General features: G+C 37.7%; 1 protein-coding gene across 1 annotated transcript in view; it reads right to left on the bottom strand.

Moving 5' to 3' along the window:
- Positions 1-19218, bottom strand: part of USP24 (ubiquitin specific peptidase 24) — a 139040-nt gene that overhangs the window by 97758 nt on the left and 22064 nt on the right. The window contains exons 2-5 of the mRNA XM_046661124.1: positions 8419-8584; positions 6740-6807; positions 3043-3186; positions 2279-2401 (exon numbers count right to left, since the gene is read on the bottom strand). Coding sequence (XP_046517080.1) covers positions 2279-2401; positions 3043-3186; positions 6740-6807; positions 8419-8584 — 501 coding nt within the window. The remainder of the gene's footprint in view (positions 1-2278; positions 2402-3042; positions 3187-6739; positions 6808-8418; positions 8585-19218) is intronic.

Raw genomic sequence — 19218 nt, 5'->3', positions numbered from 1 at the left:
AGACTAATAAAAAAGAGGTAATATTTAAAAAGATAATAGTTGAGAATTTTCCAGAACTGATACAAGAGATTAGATTTGGAAACCCAATGAATGTGAGGCAAAATAAATGAAAAGAATACCTCTGTTAATCGCATGAGAGTCAAACTGCCAAACAACAAAAAGAAGGAAGAGATCTCAAAAAAACCCATAGAGCAAAAACAGAATTCTTACAAAGGAACAACAGTCAGACCAACAACCAACTTCTCAACAGCAATAATTACAGCCAGGAGACACAGAAATGATATTCTGACAGAAAATATACGCCAATCTAGAATTTAAAACCCAGTGAAAATATCCTTCAAGAAATGGGGAATAAAGTTCAGGCCATGAAAGCAAAGACTTAACCACAATAGACCCTTACTAAAGGACACTGTACAGGATGCACTTCTGGAAGAAGAATTGTCTCAATGAAGGTCTGAGATCCAGAGGGAATGGCACTCAGAGAGACAGTATACGAATACGGCTGAGTCAAAACACTGTATAAAATGATGATGGTGTCTATCTGAGGGGTAAAACCAGACAGGAGAGGACGAAGACAACAAGGACAAAGGGACAACAGATGAGTGAGGTGGGCAGTGAGAACACCAGACATTCTAAGGTCTTTATGTAGTGCTCAGAGGAGGATAAAGATGCTGATGAAATTTAGGTTTGTTTAGTCACGAAGTTAAAATTTTAGACTAACTGCTAACAGAATAACTGGGAGGTGAGGGGGCGGAGTATTTCATCTGCTACGGTGATGAAGGCGCAGAGAAGCATGCTGAGTAGAGAGGGTGCGCCATCAAAGGCAGAACTTTTAAAGACGGGAAATGCTAGAGCATGCTGTATATAATGGTAATCATCCAACAGAGGGGAGAAGACCAAGGATACCACAGAAAGAACAGAAAAACCTAAGCAGCACGAAGCTCGAGAAGGCAAGAGAGGACATCTAGAGCCTCTGTAGGAGACAGCATCCTTGACGGTGACAAGAGGAATCAAAGACTGCACCCTTTCTGATCTCAGCTGTTGCACATGCAACCTGAGGGGCAGGGAATGAACCCCTGCTGAGCACTCACTCTACTGAACCACACGCCCAGTGTTCGTATACATGTTGTCACGCAGTCCTCACAGTAAGACTGAGGAGAAGAGTTAATATTCTGGGAGGCAGGACTGCACAGAGCTAAAGAATGGAGACTGTGGAACTGTGTTACACGGGTTCTTCCCACGACTAGGCATATGGACTTGGGCAAGTGTGTAACTTCTGTGTGTCTCTGTTTCTCACCTACAAAATGGGGGTAAAAATAGTAGCTAACTCACAGAGCTGTTGTGGGGACTAAATTCCACAGCACACACTCACCACCCTTTCCATCAGCTCTTGCCTCCACTCCAGAGTACTGCCTGATCCTCCCAGATGGCTTTCACCATGCCCTCCTTTGTATTCTATGCACAATACATATCATTGTGCCTGCTGTTCACTATACTGTAATTTTTTGGTCTCATATTTCCCCCACTATGCTATAAAGTTAGGAATCATATCTTATTATTCTTTATATTAAGGACAAGGACTATTTATTTATATCTCCAAAACCTAGAATAAGGCCAGACCGTACATGTTCAATAGGTGATTAATGACCTACACCTTTGCTTCTACTAAAGCAATGGACAAGTTTTCAATCTACTAAATTGACTTCTTTCAACTATGTCTCAAAAAACAAATAGTGTTTGATCAGACGATTGTTTAAATTATGTACTCCTTGTGAGTATAACGTTATTAGCACATCATAGGCCTTTGAATATAAAAATAAAGATACTGGTTCTGTGCTTGAAAAAACAAAAGCTTTAATCCCTACAGAGTTTAAAAGAAAAGTATACATGAGACTAACTTCTAGATTGTTTTTTCTAGGTATAATTAGTCATTTCAAATGATTCAAGTGCTCTAGTCTCTCAAATATCTCTAAGAAACTGGGACACCCATTAAACTGGGGTTCTGATCATTCAATAAATAGGGCACTGATGTCAGGCAGCCATTTCTCATCTCACTAAACACTGTTTCAAATACATAAAATTATTCATGACGTTAGATAACAGTAATGGAAAAATACGCAATATCTGAAAAAATATTAAGCAATTTTATGAGTCTTATGGAATATTTGTCATTTTTCAGAGACTGTTTTAATCCTTCCAAGTAAACTGTTGTTTTTATAGCACAAAAAATCTTTTTCAATACATTTCTTTATAAAAAGATGAAACAAAACTATGTTACCTTCTGGAAAGCAGATACAGGTGAAACAGCAAACACATTTCCCTCTCCAAACACCTCTGCCCAGTTCCTCTGAGATGCTTTCATCCTGTTTTTAAAATGGTACTCGTTATCGGGGTTGAAAGCCTGTATTTGAAGAGAACAGTGAAACATTATTATCTATTTCTATAGCAACACATATTAGCGTTAGAAAAGAAGATAAAAATAGAGCCTTGGACTCCTTTGTTAACAGAATCCTCAGTATCCCACAAAGCACATTCCTAGCTAGAGCAGGGAGCAAAGCACGGAAGCGGTGCTCGCCCGTCCTGTTCAACGTTTGCTGTGAGGAGAGAGGAGGTAATGGACGAGAGGTCTGACTTGAGCCAAGGTGATGCCAGTGCTCCCAGGGCAGCCGCAGGCAGAGCTGGGCAGACAGGCGGTGCAGACAGAAGCTGGGGGAAAACACGAGCACGCCTTCTTCCTGGGGCTACTGTCAGTAGTCGGGAAGAAAGGCCAGAAACCAAACTGCGTGAACACTGTGTGAAGAATCATGGATGCATGAGGGAAAGCTATTTAACCCTTCCAAGAGCTGAAAAAGCTATTAGAATTAGAAAACTGAAAATGCAGAATGGTTTCTCTGCTTTTAAAATAAAAAGCAAGGAGCCTGACAGCTAATTTAGTATCTTTTAGGATAATATCATTGTCATCCATTACTAATGATGTAAGAGGACAGTAGGTATTTTAAACCAAATCAACACACAAAGGACTTCCCTTTAGGAATGCTTTACCATTGTCAGCACAGCCAGGAGACCCACGGGGACCGGGTCTTGCTTTATTCTCTCGGCAGCCAGCTCTACTAACAGCATCAGCATGTTGTAGATTCCTTCATGGATCTCACTGCCCCACTTGTGAACAGCACTCGATGTCAGGAGCTACAAAACAGAGAGCAGTTTAGTCCAACTTGGAAAGAAAAACGATAGTTTATCAGCTCAATCTTGAATAATCAAGAGATTATTACCATGATACTTATTTTTATGCACATGACTTGTTTATTTAAAAGACCATGGCTGTAGTCCATCTACTTGTTCATTGTTTCACAGTCAACACTGAGTTTTGTTTTTGAACTTTAATTCCCTGACATTAAAGCAGTTTGTTTAAAAGAAACTTTTTATGTTCTCCTCTACCTTTCCTTACTACTAGGGGAGGTCAGTGGCGCAGCACAAGCAAGGACGTCAGGTCAGCTCCCGGTGCTGCTGTTTCGGAGCTGGGCGGCTGTTCTATCTGCCTGAGCTCTCGGAGGCTCAGTCCTCTCAGCTCTAGAGAGGCTTACCTCCCGCCCACTTCACACAGACGTTACAAGCATCAAAAGAGAAAACAAATGTGAAGGTATTTTATAAACAGTAAGGTATTACATCTTGGCTGTCACTATTAATATTCCTGGAATCTAAGAAATGGATGCTATAGTTCACGGATTTGAACACACATTCTTTTCACATTTTTATATCCCAGAAACAACGCTGCATCTTCCCACCTGCTGACCAGAGAGTCTGAAAAAAATTTCAGAAACACCGTACCAATTCATTTTGCCTGTATTTTCCTTTGTGGGATGTAGAAAAGTAACATTCAATTTCTAAAAATGTTTAAGCAAAGCTAAAATAGCTCTAAGTGATAAGGCATTGTAACAATGTTTACTTTGCCGCTATTTTTCTTAAATATGAAACATAAAATATAAAACAATGGTGCATCTTATTCTCAGCACAGATTTGTTAAAAACGAGGGAAAAGCCACACAGATGAATCTAAAATCACCATCATTGGATTTCCCCAATCCTCAGTCTTCTAGTCCTTGGGGAAGTCTAATTTGGAAACAATTGCCAGAACAGGGAATGAGAAATCAAAGGATTTCACTCAATAAAATAACCGCAAATTGGTATTGTGGTTTCATGTTTTTGTAAGATTTCCCTTCGGAGGGAAAATACTGTGCAATAAAAACTCCACCTTGGCCACAATGAGCACCCTTTCACAAGAGCAACCTGAAACAGCCCAAACTTCTTTAGCTACAGAGGAAAACCTTAGTTTCAGATTTTCTAAATACCAATTAGCTGGACTATTTGCTCAAATGAGCAATAATCACAAGAGTGATTTTAAATAAACCAATGAATTGCTACTTTTTGCAAGAATTTTTCCTTTGCCTATATATTCTTCCTATACTTAAAAACTAAATAACAAGGCAAAATGAAACAGATTAACATTTTAAAAAGCTTCATGCGACTACAAAATAAAACCTATGTGGATGAAGCCCCTCTCCCACTGTTGCCATCTCATGTGTTCAGATTTTACTTTGAAAATGAGTTCCAGCTGCCTTCCAGAGAGGCGGGGAGACAGGCCCTCGTGGGGAGATGCACACGGGGCTTCAACAGCACTGCACACACGGTCAGGCCTCGACTGCTCTCCCTGCCTGGGTACACCAGGACAGAGCCCAGGCCAGCTGGAGCAAGGAAGGCGAAGAAAGGAGAAACAACAACAAAGGTCCTTAGTGTACCTTATTTATACAACTGCTTATTTTTATACCCTTATCTCTAAAAATTTTGAGTCGGTTTGTAAGAAAAGCCTAGAGAATAGGGTAGAAGGAGAGTCATCAAACCAGGAAACAGCCGAGGGGAACAACACCAATTACATCAATGCCAACTGAGGTTTCTGGCAGCCAAGAAGAGCACAGAGAATTCATAGCTTTTCTGATTTAATAAAAAAAAAAAAGTCTGCCTTATTGATGGGGAGGAGAGCCTTTTTAAACAGCTCTAACCTCTAAGAGAATGTAACACATACATTTGTTACACGACACTGAACAACATAACGCAGGGGACCTTTGTGCACATAATTTTACAGAAAAAAATCCAATCACTTGACCATTTACTATCCGATGACAAACAGTGGAGGGCATGACATCAAACAGTGCTCTGGAGCATGTGCGTACAGAGGCAGAGTGCTACACTCCAACACACAGTGTGCTGTGGGCTGACTCCACACGGCCTTAGGATCTGGCGACTGGCAACCTAAGGGGCCTTGCCTTACACTAAGAAGTCCCTTCCCACAACTCTGAATAAACTTGTATTTTCTTTCTCTTTAAATTTATGTATACATTATGATAGGTGTCACAGTATGTTACATTATAAAAATTCTGCTTTTAAATTTAACCAGCGTGGCCAAGTGGTTAAAATTCTACACGTTATGCCTCAGTGGTCCAGGTTTGGAGGTTTGGATCCTGGGCGAGGACCTGCTCCACTCATCAGCCATGCTGTGGGGGCCTCCCCCATACAAAGAAGAAGAAGATGGGCACAGATGTTAGTTCAGTGACAATCTTTCTCAAGTGAAACAAAAAGAGAGGAGGACTGGCAATGGATGTTAGCTCAGGGCAAATCTTCCTCACCAAAAAAAAGAAAAAAGGAGAAAAAAGCTACTATAATTCTTAACAGAATTCTTAAAAGTTTAAAATAATTTTAAACTACAGATCCAAAATGAAGATAAATTTTGATTTCATATAGTCCCTGCACAAATGACAATTTTAAACAATTTCTCCTTTTTTGAAGATGAAGCTATTTTTGTTCCTAAAATTAATTTTATTTTTTAAGCCTTAAATCAAGGAGTATTCTGTCTATCAAGATGCAGATGGGAATAACAGTTCACATATGAACAGTTTATTTTACTGGATTTTAAGATAAATACAAATTTTATCCATCTGTAGTTCTAGTGACTTACTCGCATATGGGACAAAACCAGATATTAAAACCCAGAAGTACAAGCCAGCAGGAGAGTCATCCACTGAGTCAACAGAGACTTCTGGAGCTGCTTCTCCGAGGCAGCACAGCTATCCGCCGGGGAGAGCAAGAGTCTACAGCCTCGGCCCTGCTCCCCGGGGCGCAGGGTTCACGTCCTGACAGCACACCACGCTGAGGTCGACTGCCTGCAGACACACAGGCTGCGACTGCTGCTCTCGCCGTCAGGAGAGCCTGCCTCCACGAGAGACGGGAGCAGCACGGGAGAGGCACGGCACTGACACGGGAGAGGCTCAACCCTCCGCACCAGGTGGCCAGTCAGACGCCCAGCCCAGCCACACTTCCTGTAGTTTAAAACGTCTGCTTCCGTCTCAGCAGAGAAAGTGTAAAATGGCTTCTATTTCGAGAGATCAATATTAACTAAGTGCCACAATCCTTAGTTTTAGTAAGACGTGTAACTTCCTATTAACCTATTCTTTAACAGTTAAATAGAAAGAAGTAAAAGTGAGAGCCACCAAAGACGCATGCAATCATTAAATATAAAAGAAGGAAATGATTTACGAGCCCAAATCCAGACCTTCTTTTTCATATTAGAGGGTTCCTCAGTTGAGCAAGATTCATGAACTGGCCTCACACATAAAAACTAAAACTAAAGCAAAAAGACTGTTCACCTTCACCCCACCACAAGAATCAGGCCAGCGCATCTCTCTTACCTTTTTAAATGCTTCAGGCATACACCTATCCATAAATCTTTTACAATTCTCATCAGACTCGGAAAGACCTTAGTAAAAGAAATGAAAGGATATGCATTATTCAGAGTTTAGGCAGTCTGTAGAAATCACATATATCATTTCAAATTCATACACCTAGAACTATTTATTAAAGAAACCTTCATTCTTAAGGTATTATCAAAAGAGGAATATAGAAATTTTGACAAAGGAACAGTCTGAGAAACAATCAGTATTTATTTATTAAACAATATATTTATTAACATTTCTTATTAATATACATTTGTTAATAGTATAATAAACAAATACGAGTTAGAACTGAAATGGTTGAACTGATGTTTCCATGTCAGAGTAACTTCAAATGATCTGATTAAATAGCTAATAACACATCAAGAGTAACTACTTAATAGCCATTATTGTTTTTCTAAACAATACAACAAAAACACAAATATTCTTTTTTTTTTTCCTGAGGAAGACTGTCCCTGAGCTAACGTCTGTACCAATCCTCCTCTTTTTGCTTAAGGAAGATTCGCCCTGCGCTAACACCTGTGCCAAACTTCCTCCATTTTGTACATGGGACACCACCACAGCATGGCTTCATGAGTGGTGTGTAGGTCTGGGCCTGGGATCCGAACCTGCCAACCCTGGGCTGCTGAAGTGGAACTCGCGAATTTAACCACTACACCACCAGGCCAGCCCTCAAATATTCTTAATAATTGCCCAAATCACTCTTCTTCCCTCAAATAAACTGATGAACTCTGTGTAATAAAATGCACAGAACTGCACCTGGCACAGAGTGATAAATACTTGTCAAGTGAATGAATGAATCCACCTTAAAATTATCTTTTGGAATACTTTTTTTAAAAACTCAATTATGGATTTTGCTTATCATTAGGAATACTGCTGAACACAAGTTCTTTTTTTCAGACCCACTGCCTAGCACAGTACCTACATCCTAACAGGCACTGAATAAATACTGCCGCTGAGAAGCCAGGAATAAACGCACCACAAGAGCCTATTAGCATGAAACCTAATCGTAGTCAAAATATTTCCTCTTGATCTGCCTCATACTGAATCATGGCAGTAAACTTTGCACAATTTTAATGAGAAAAAAAATCACAAAACAGTGGCCCAATTCATCTTATTTTATAACTAAATTCAATATGAAAAATAATTTCCTATTCATAGTATAGAAGTTTCCTTCTATTGATACCCATTCTTCCAATCTACTGATATTTTATTACTCTATTAGTTTAATATTTGTAAAGCACTTAAGACAGTGCCAAGCTCTTAATAAGCATAAAATGTTTGTTAAATATTACTTTCTTCTTTAAAAAAAAAAAAAAGCCACTGAAGTGAGCCTTAATTTAAAGCGCCCCAAGCTTCTGTGGAAAACGTTAATTTCAGTTTATATAAAGCTTTTTAATCATGTGCACATACATTTATTATGTATGTACATTTAACGTAAGAATCTTGCATTTAAAGAATCTTGCACCCTATTGGAGCTAGAAGAAAAGAGCAGATGTAATTCGAAGTTTTTATTCCACAGAGGATTAAGAGAGCAAATGACCTAAGATTCCAGAGACAGGCAATGAGAGGAGCTAAGAGTAACGTCAGGTCTCCTACCAACAAACCCTCACGTGTCCTGAGGTCTGAAAACTTACCGAGTCTTGCTAGGTAGGTGGACGCCAAGAGGCATTTGCCTAGCGATTCTTCTCGCTTGTAAGGGATGGACCAATGATCAGTCAAAACACGGCTTTCCAGTTCATACAAATTTGTTGTAGGGAATTCAATTCCTTCCCCTGAGCAGTTTCCATTTTCATCATTCTTCTGACAAAAAAGGATTATGGTAAAAAACAAACTAATTAGTAGCTTTAAAAACTTTTCATTTAGCAGAGAGCAGAGGCTTAATCGATGGTAGCTATAATAACAATAGTGTGGATTCCACATTGCTTCTTCATAATCACCTTTTTCACCAAGACTATCTCAAGTATCCTCAACTTTCACCATTGTGGCGTCTCGACTCCCTCAGAAGGTGAGCTAATCTCATTCTTCAAAAATGAACTCTCTCCACCTCTCGTGAAATACCAAACCTACCGGCACCCACGGCCACCCCAGCTCCTCTCCCTCTGCTCACTGAGGGGACCAATCTATCCTCAGGACTATCTGTATTTGTCTCCACCTCCTCACCACAGACTCCAGAGCCCCTGCTCTCCCTAAGTGGCTACTCTGAAGTCCCCACTGAACGTTATCATTAAACCCAATGGACGTTCAGTCCTCATTTTACTTTGCAGGTATATTTGAGCTTCTGCTGCCCCCTCTTCCTGAGAGGCTGGATTCGCTTCCCTCACCTCCCAGGACAGCACACTTCCCTGTTCTCCTCCCATCGCTCTCGCTCTTCCTACCCTGTCTCCTCTTCTGGGTACGTCCTCCCCTTCAGAGCCATCAAACACTGGAACTTCTCGAACCTCAGCGTGAGGCTCTCTTCTCAGTGCTCTTCATCCTGCTGAACGGCACCCCGCTCATTCAGCAGCACAGCCAGAACTCAGGGACTCCTTCTTAAAACCCTGTTCTCCCCTCTGCAGCCCCAAGACCAGGTGATTAGACCTCCTAAATTTCTCTCAAATCCACCTCCTTCTGTCCATCTCAACAGAGACGTTACTATTCCTGAACTCACCTTTCCGCCCTCTTTCACCTACTTAACTCCTAAACATCCTTAACCCTTTCAGAGAAGCCTTTCCTAAACTTCTAAAATACGTCAAATTCCTTTAATGATTTTATACTCTTACCATCCAGAACTCCTCCTTCACAGCACTACTCACAGACAGAGGTTTACATTTACTTGTGATTTACTGCCTGTCTGCCCCAACTAGACCAGGCTCCAGGAGGACAGAGATGCTGTCTGGTCTTGACTACGTCTCTATCTACAGAACCTGGTGTCTAACACAGAGGAGGTAATTAACACATACTGTTAAACGGAAAAATAATTCATGCAAACGAAGTATCAGTTACCAGTGGGGTAACTGCCAGACTTTCCATCAGTTCTCACCGTGCTAATTTGTAATAAAGCAAACTGAACTCCTCCCCACATGCTGCCCAAAGCCTACTCTAGTTTCTGTGAAAACCTAAATATTTTCACAATCCACTCTATAATTTAATCATTACAAAATAATATCATTCCATTAGAAAAATCACTTTTAGCCTCAACGAAGAAACGACCGTAAGTATAAAGCAGAAATGATAAAACCAGAGAAGAAAGCAATTTTCAATCCCATATAAATGATATCTAAACAAAACAAACACATACTTTTATATACATATGTACATTATCATATATGTATATTTAATATACATACATACAGAAAGAGACAACAATGGAAAGAATGTGATAAAATTAACATTTGAAGAACCTGAATAAAGGTTACATAAAAATTCAAGATTTATATAAAGGTTATATAAATAATTCCAGATTTACAGAAAAGCTGCAAAAATAGCATGACTTTTCTATAAATCTGGAATTATTTCAAAATTAAAACAATTTAGTTGGATAAATATATAAAAGCATAGAATTTTAGAGCCAGACAGAAATTAAGAGAATTCAATATTTTACACAGGAAGAATCTAATGAATTATGTAGGGATTCACCTATAGTGATAAAAAAAAGTTTAAATTATATGCTCTACTTGAATTGTATGCTCTACTTAAGAAGCCCATTCCACTTGGTAACAAGTAATTTGGTTTCTAAATACTTTTAAGTGTTTGTCTTAAATTACCAAATAAGAACACATGTTCTTTGTAGAAAATGTGAACAGCAAAAAATAAAACCCACCATTAATTCCACCATCTAAAAATTAATCACACTTTTTTTTTTAATGAGGCAGATGGTCACTAAGCTAACATCCGTGCCAATCCTCCTCTATTTTATGTGGGATGCTGGCACAGCAGGACTCAATGAGTGGTGCTAGGCCCACACCGGGATCTGAACTTGCAAACCCCGGGCCGCCAAAGCAGAGCACGCAAATTTAACCACCATGCCACCAAGTCAGCCCCGACACTGACACCTTAATAAATATTTTTCTGGCAAAATCTTTTTCTATACAGATTTTATTCTCCTAAAAATTCACAAATGTGGAATTAACCTTACTCTCACCACCTCCATGGCCCCTCATCATTCTCTCATATAAAGAGTGTATTAGTGTGATATTTCTTATCTGATTTAAAAGACAGATGCACAAAGTAATAATTATAAGACTGTGGTTAATGGCCTTATAATGTATAAAGATGTAATTAGTATGATAATAGCACAAAGGAGGGGGAATGGAACTAAACTATGTTGAAGCAATGGTTTGTACACTATTGAAATTAAGTTGGTATTAATCCAAAATACGTTATTATAAATTAAGATGTTATTTGTAATCCACAGGGCAACCACTAAGAAAATAAATTAAAAATATATATAGTGAGGGGCCAGCTGGTGGCGTAGTGGTTAACTTCATGCTCTCTGCTTCAGTGGCTTGGGGTTTGCAGATTGGGATCCTGGGTGTGGACCTACACATCACTCATCAAGCCATGTTGTGGCAGCATCCCATATACAAAAGAGAGGAAGACTGGCACAGATGTTAGCTCAGTGACAATCTTCCTCAAGCAAGAAGAGGAAGATTGGCAATGAGTGTTTACCTCAGGGCCAATCTTCCTCACCAAAAAAAATATATATATAGTGAAAGAGAAAACAAGGGAATTAAAATGGTACACTCAAAACTACTTAATACAAAAGATGAGAATAATGGAGGATTAGAGGAACAAAAAGATTGAAGACATATCTAGAAAATAAACAGCAAAATAGCAGATGTAAATCTTGTTTTAAGTAATTATATTAAATAATAATTACCAATAACATATTAAATGTAAACTGACTAAACACTCAAATCAAAAGGCAGAGATTTGCAGAATGGATTTTAAAAAATGATTGAACTATATTCTGTCTACAATAGACACACTTTAGATCCAAAAACACAAAGAGGCTAAAATAAAAGGATGGAAAAAGAAATATCACGCACCCATAAAGGAGCTGGAGTAGCTATATTAGTATCAGACAGAACAGATGTTAAGACAAGAAATGTATTACTAGAGACAAAGAGGGGAACTTTATAATGATAAAAAAGGTGAATACAGCAGGAAGATAAAATAAAAGGATGGAAAAAGACACACCATGAAAATGATAACCAAAAGAGAGCTGGAGTACCTACACTAACGTCAGAAAAAAACAGATGTTATGTGAAAATTTGTACTAGAGACAAAGAATTTTTTATTATGCTAAAGGGTTAATCCATCAGGAAGACATAACAATTATAAACATAAGTGCATTTAACAACAGAGACTCAAAGTATAAGAAACAAAAACTGACAGAATTGAAGAGAAAGACATAATTCAATAACAATAGTTGGAGACTAATACTTTCAACAATAGATAGAGCTAGGCAAAAAGTCAACAAGGAAATAAAAGAGTTAAACAATACTGCAAAGTAATTAAAACTAAAAGACATTTATCAAACACTCCAGCAATTAACAGCAGAATATACATTCTTCTTAAATGTACATGGAACATTCTCCAGGATAGAGCCTGTCAGGTCATAAAACAAGCCTTAATAAATGTGAAAGGACTAAAATCATACAAAGTACGCTCTCTGATCACAATGGAACAAAATTAGAAATCAATAGAACATACTCCTAAATAAACAATGGATTGAAAAGAAATCACAAGGGAAATTAGAAAATACTTTTGAGATGAATGAAAATTAAAATACAACATAACTTGTGAGATGCAGTGATTACCGGGAAATTTTTTTAAAAAAAGAGAAAAATTACAAATCATATAACCTAACTATGCACCTTAGGAAACTAGACAAAAAAGAGCAAACTAAACCCAAAGGAAGCAGAATGGAAGGAAATGATGAAGATTACAGTGAAAATAAATGAAAGATAAAAATGATACATACAATAAACAAAACCAAAGGTTGGTTCTTTGAAAAGATCAACAAAATGGACAAATCCTCAGCTAGACTGACCAAGAAAAAAAGAGAGAAGACTCAAATTACTAAAATCAGGAATGAAAAAGGGGATGTAATATTGACCTTACAGAAATAAAAATGATTATAAGGAATATTATTGACAATTTTATGCCAACAAATTAGAGAATCTAGATGAAATGGACAAATTCCTACAAAGACATAATCCACCAAAACTCACTCAAGAAGAAACAGAAAAGCTGAACAGATCAATACCAAGAGAATGCCTTCTAATCAAAAGCTTCCCACAACGAAAAGCCCAGGACCAAATGCCATTACTGGTGAATTCTAACAAACATTTAAAGAAGAATTAACATCAATCCTTCACACTGTTCCCCCCAAAGAAGAAAAGGAGGGAACACTACCAACTTATTTTACAAGGGCAGTACTACCCTGATATTAAAAGCACACAAAGATACTTACTTCATATCCATTAGGATGGCTAGTACCAAAAACACACAAGATGATAAATGCTGGTAAGGATGTAGAGAAATTAAAACCTCTGTGCATTACTAGTAGGAAAGTAAAATGGTGCAGCCACAGTGAAAAACACAATGTTAGTTCCTTAAAAAATTAACATAGAATTACCACATGATCCAGCAATTCTACTTCTGTATCTGTCTAAAAGCACTGAAAGCAGGGCCTTGAACAGATATTTGTACACCCATGTTGACAGCAGCACTATTCCTAACAGCCAAAAGGTGGAAGCAACCCAAGTGGCCATTGACGAATGAATGGATAAACAAATGTCATGTGTATATACAACAGAATATAATTCAGCCTTTAAAAGGAAGGAAATTCTGATACATGCTACAATATTCATGAGCTTTGAAGACATTATGCTAAGTGAAATAAGTCAGTCACCAAAGAACGAATATTGTATGATTCCATTTATATGAGGTACCTAGAATAGTTCAGATTCATAGAGACAGAAAGTAGAATAGAACGGTGGTTGCCAGGGGCTAGGGGCAAGGAAGAATGAGGAGTTATTATTTAATGAGTACATAGTTTGTTTCAATTTGGGAAGACAAAAAAGTTCTGGAGATGGATGGTGGTGATGGTTGAAGAACAATGTAAACATATGTAATGCCACAAAAGTATATCCTTAAAAATGGTTAAAATGATAAATTTTATGTTAAGTATACTTTATCACAACTTAAAAAAACGGACAAAGACAACACGAGACAAAAAAATTACAGACCACTCTCTCCTTGAATATAGACACAAAAATCCTTAACAATAAACAGGCAAACCGAATCCAGCAACACATAAAAAGGATTCTACAATATGACTAGGTGTGATTTATCGCAGGCACGCAAAGTTGGTTTAGCGTACAAAAACCAATCAATATAATATACTACGGTAACAGAATAAAGGGAAAAAAACACATAATCATCTCAATAGATGCAGAAAAAATAATCACAAAATCCAACACTCTTTCATAATTAAAAAAAAAATCAACAAAGAAATAAAAGGGAATTTCCTCAACCTGATGATAGGCATCTACAAAAAACCCCACAATCAGGGGCTGGCCCCGTGGCCGAGTGGTTAAGTTCGCGCGCTCCGCTGCGGGCGGCCCAGTGTTTCGTTGGTTCGAATCCTGGGCGCGGACATGGCACTGCTCATCAAGCCACGCTGAGGCAGCGTCCCACATGCCACAACTAGAAGGACCCACAACGAAGAATATACAACTATGTACCGGGGGGCTTTGGGGAGAAAAAGGAAAAAGTAAAATCTTAAAAAAAAAAAAAAAACAAAAAAAAACCCTACAATCAGCATCGCACTTAATTGTGAAGACTGAGTGCCTTCCTCTAAAGTCAGGAACAAGACAAGGAAGTGCGTTTTCACAGTTTCCATTCAACAGTGTACGGGAGTGTCTAAACAGGGCAATTAGGCCAAATACGAAACAAAAGGCATTCATTCAGAAGGAAGAAGATGAAGTAAAACTATTTCTGTTTACTGATGACATAAACTTGTATATAGAAAATTCTAAGGAATTCACCAAAAAATCCCTACTAGAACTAATAAATGAGTTCAGCAAGGTTGCAGAATACAATACCAACGTATAAAATTCAACTGTATGTCTACACACTAACAATGAATAATCCTAAAATAAAGTCAAGAAAACAATTGCATTTACACTAACACCAAAAGAATTAAATACTTAAGAAGTACAAGACTTGTACATTGAAAACTATAAAACATTAGAGAAAGTAATTAAAGAAGACCTAAATAAATGGAAAGATTTCTCACGTTCATGAAGTGGAACTTAATATTAAGATGCCAATACTCTCCAAATTGGTCTAGAGATTCAATGCAATGAGAGTCAAAATTCCAGCTGGCTCTAAAACTTACATAGAAATGCAAGGAACCCTGAACAGCCAAAATAATTTTGAAAAATAAGAACAAAGTTTGAGAATTCACACTTCTTGCTTGCAAAACTTACTACAAAGCTATAGAAATCAAGACAATGTGGTACTGGCATAAAGACAAACATACAGATCATGGTATTGAATTCAGATTCCATAAATAAGTCCTTACATTTGTGGTCAGTTGATTTTCAACATGGGTAACAACAGAAATTAGTTAATCTTTGATAAAAGCAATTCAATGGAAGAAGGTTAGCCTTTTTAACAAATGGTGCTGAGACAACTAAAGATACACAAACAAAAGAATCACACTGGACACTTCCCTCACACCACATACAAAAATTAACCCAAAATGCAACACAGGAGTAAATTTACATGGTCTTGGATTACGCAATTATGTCTTAAATAGGACACCAAAAACACAACAAAAGAAAAAATAGATAAATTTTGAATTTGAACTTTATCAAAATTAAAACTTTTGTGCATCAAAGAACATCAAGAAAGTGAAAAGATAACCACAGAATGGGAGAGAATACTTGCAAATCTTGTATCTGATAACAGACTTTTATCTAGAATATAAGAGAACTCTTATAACTCAACAATAAAAAGACAAATAACCCAATAAAAAAATGGGCAAAGGATTTAAATGGACATTTCTCCAAAGAAGATATACAAGTGGCCAGTAATTAGCACATGAAAAGATGCTCAGCATGAGTGGTCATCAGGCAAATGCAAATCAAAACCACAAGAGACCACTTCACACACACTAGAATGGTTAAAATAAAAAAGAGACAAGAACAAGTATTGGGGAGGATGTGGAGAAATTGGAACCTTCATACATCGCTGGGTGGATTATAAAATGGTGAAGCCTCTTTGCAAGATAGTTTGGCAGTTCCTCAAAGTTAATCACAGTTACCTAGGACACAGCAATTCTATTCGTAAATATACTCACGAGATATACCCAAGAGAAATGAAACATATGTCTACATGAAAACTTATACGTGAGTGTTCATAGCAGCATTGTTGGTAATTAGTCAAAGAGTAGCAGGGCCAGCCCCAGTAGCCTAGTGGTTAAATTCAGTGTGCTCTGCTTTGGTGGCCCAGGTTGGGTTCCTGGGTGCAGACATACACCACTCGTCTGTCAGTGGCCATGCTGTGGCTGCAGCTCACAGACAAAAAGAGGAAGATTGGCAACGGATATCAACTCAGGCAAAACTTCCTCAGCAAAAAAAAAAGAAAAAGCAATAATAACCTAAATGTCCATCAAAACTGACGAATGAATAAAATGTGGTATATTTATACAATGAAGTTTTTTAGCCCTAAAAATGAAAAACATACTGAGCCATGCTACAACATGAATGAACTGCAAAAACATTATGCTAAGGGAAAGAAGCCAGACATAAAAGGCCATATATTACTCCATTTACATGAAATGTCTAGAATAGGCAAATTCACAAAAATAGAAAGTAGAGTAGTGGTTGCCAGAGGTTGGCAGAGGGAGAAAAGGAGAGCGACTGTAAAGGATACAAAGTTTCTTTTTGAAAATACTCTAAAATTAAAGAGTGGTGACGGTTGCACAACTCTGTGAATGCACACTTTAAAAGGGTGAACTTGGGGCTGGCCCCATGGCCGAGTGGTTAAGTTCGTGCGCTCCGCTGCAGGGGGCCCAGTGTTTCATTGGTTCGAATCCTGGGCACGGACATGGCACCGCTCATCAAACCACGCTGAGGCGGCGTCCCACATACCACAACTAGAAGGACCCACAACCAAGAATATACAACTATGTACCGGGGGCTTTGGGAGAAAAAGGAAAAAATAAAATCTTAAAAAAAAGAAAAAGGGCAAACTTTATGGCATGTGAATTATATTTCAATAAAGGCTTTATTTTAAAAAGTTGAGTTCGATGATTGTAGTCACTAAACATAAGTGAGTATATAAATATCATATTTAAGAACTTCAAAACACAGAGTTGTACCCAATGATCTATAATAAAAATGATACATAGGCCCATCAGGCATTTTTAAAACAGCAATTTAAAAAATAATGTATTTAAGATCTAACAGGTGAAAAATCTCATGCTGCCTCCTAAGCAGTTAACATTCTCCATCTTGAAAAAGGAGTGAACGGAGATGGTGGACGCCAGGGCTACTGAACGAAACGAGGAGCACCACATTTTGAGGCGGGTGCTGCCAAAACAAGGAGACAGCGAATCACAAAGGAGGAGGAAACAGTGACAGGAACGCATGCTCAGATTGGTTAATATTTGAGTGGAGCCTGTCCTCGGCCAAAATCACACACTGAGCAAGAGAATACAGGCAAAGCAGCTCAGAACTGTCCTACTGCAAAACAGCTCCCAACAGACATGAGGCACTGGGCTTTCAACAAGAACTCTGCAATGTAACGTCCCATTTTCTCATAAGACGTCAAATCCAAATGATATCCAAGTAATCATTATTGACCACTGATTCTAAATTGATTAGAAATACATTTATCAAAAGCTCGTTATGTCCCAGACAGCTGCTGAGCACTGAGGACAGAGATAAAGGTACAATTCTTGTCTTTAAAGAGCCGGACACTTGAATGTATGGAAAGGGAGGTCCAAGCCAGCCTTGGCTGTCGCTGTGCATGTGTGCGCAGTGAGTGTGTACACAGCTGAAGAAGTTTAAGGAAAATAGTGTTCTAGGCAGAGGGTTACAGAGCTTATTATTTCAACACCAGTATTACTTTATTTTTCAAGTATATTAAGTAATAAAACCTCAACGTTTTCAGCCTTTTTGACGACTTGAGGCAGTGTCTTTACTTTCTACTATGATATTCCATCGATTTCATTTAAAATTTAAAAATACTTAAAAAAATGTTTTAAAATATTTATGTAAATTCAGCATGTTAGAAATGCACAATTCTGTCACTAAGGCAGAAAAGAAATGTGCTCACAAACAATTCCTGATGCCACATTTAACCTGAAATATTTCTAATAACTGCATCTTGTGCATTTAGTCATCCAAGAAAAATAACAGACGAGGTAATATGTTAAATTATGATTTCTGAATTGGCCATTTTAGGATTAAAACCAAAACAACTAACATTGTTGGATACATAATTTAGGCTATTTTCTAAATAAGTAATCTTACTTATGCCCATAAATACGAATAAAAATGTAAACAAGGCTTCTGTAACTCCCATGATACTTGATAACGTCATAAACATGTGAGGAATTCAAAGTGTTGTATTATAAGTTCACCTACTGGCAAACTGTTCAGAACGAGTCTTACTATTTACTTACTTAAAAGGGCAACTTAGTACTTTTAATTGGTGGAAATGAAGTTTTTCATGGAACTGACAAACGCTGCCACCATATAGGCAAATCTATCCCCAGAGTTTAATAAAGATCTTTAGATTTAACATGTAGTTTATTTTGACAAGAATATTTTTCTGCATGATAGCTTTTATTTTCAACTAGACATGCTCATATGTGTCACTATCCATATCTAGAAACTTGCCTGTTTGAAAACAGCAGACAAACCAACATAAATACAGGCAATATCTTAATTGGGGGATGAGTACACAAAACAATATAATTTATTTAACTCTTGCAAATGAGCTTTAAAGTATCATTGCATAAGCTTTTAAGCTAATCATAGAGTTCAATATTTATTTAGAAAACTACCTTCAAGTTTTTAAAAAAAGACAACAAACCCTTTGCTCTTGAGCTCAACAAGGACAGACTATTAAAATTTAAGCCTTTGTTTAAAGAAAGAAAACCCCCTGAAGTGGGCACCGCCTGTTAGTTTAGAGATGAGCTCAGCTCCTGTCCACCCACTGACTCAACAGATCCAGGTAAAGAAAATTATTCAACTTAAAGGACAGGAGATTGTCAAAGTTGCTTAAAGTTTCTTAATACTAAACTCAATTACTGAACTATTTTATTAGCCAACAATGTACTCAAAAGAGGTTCCAAATTTCTGATTAACATACGGAAAAATGAAGATGCCAAACTCATTTCTTCACAATTTTTTAAAATGGATCTATTA

Source organism: Equus quagga, chromosome 5 (assembly GCF_021613505.1).
Source record: "Equus quagga isolate Etosha38 chromosome 5, UCLA_HA_Equagga_1.0, whole genome shotgun sequence".
Taxonomy (NCBI): Eukaryota; Metazoa; Chordata; class Mammalia; order Perissodactyla; family Equidae; genus Equus; species Equus quagga.
This window is presented reverse-complemented; position numbering and strand designations above follow the sequence as displayed.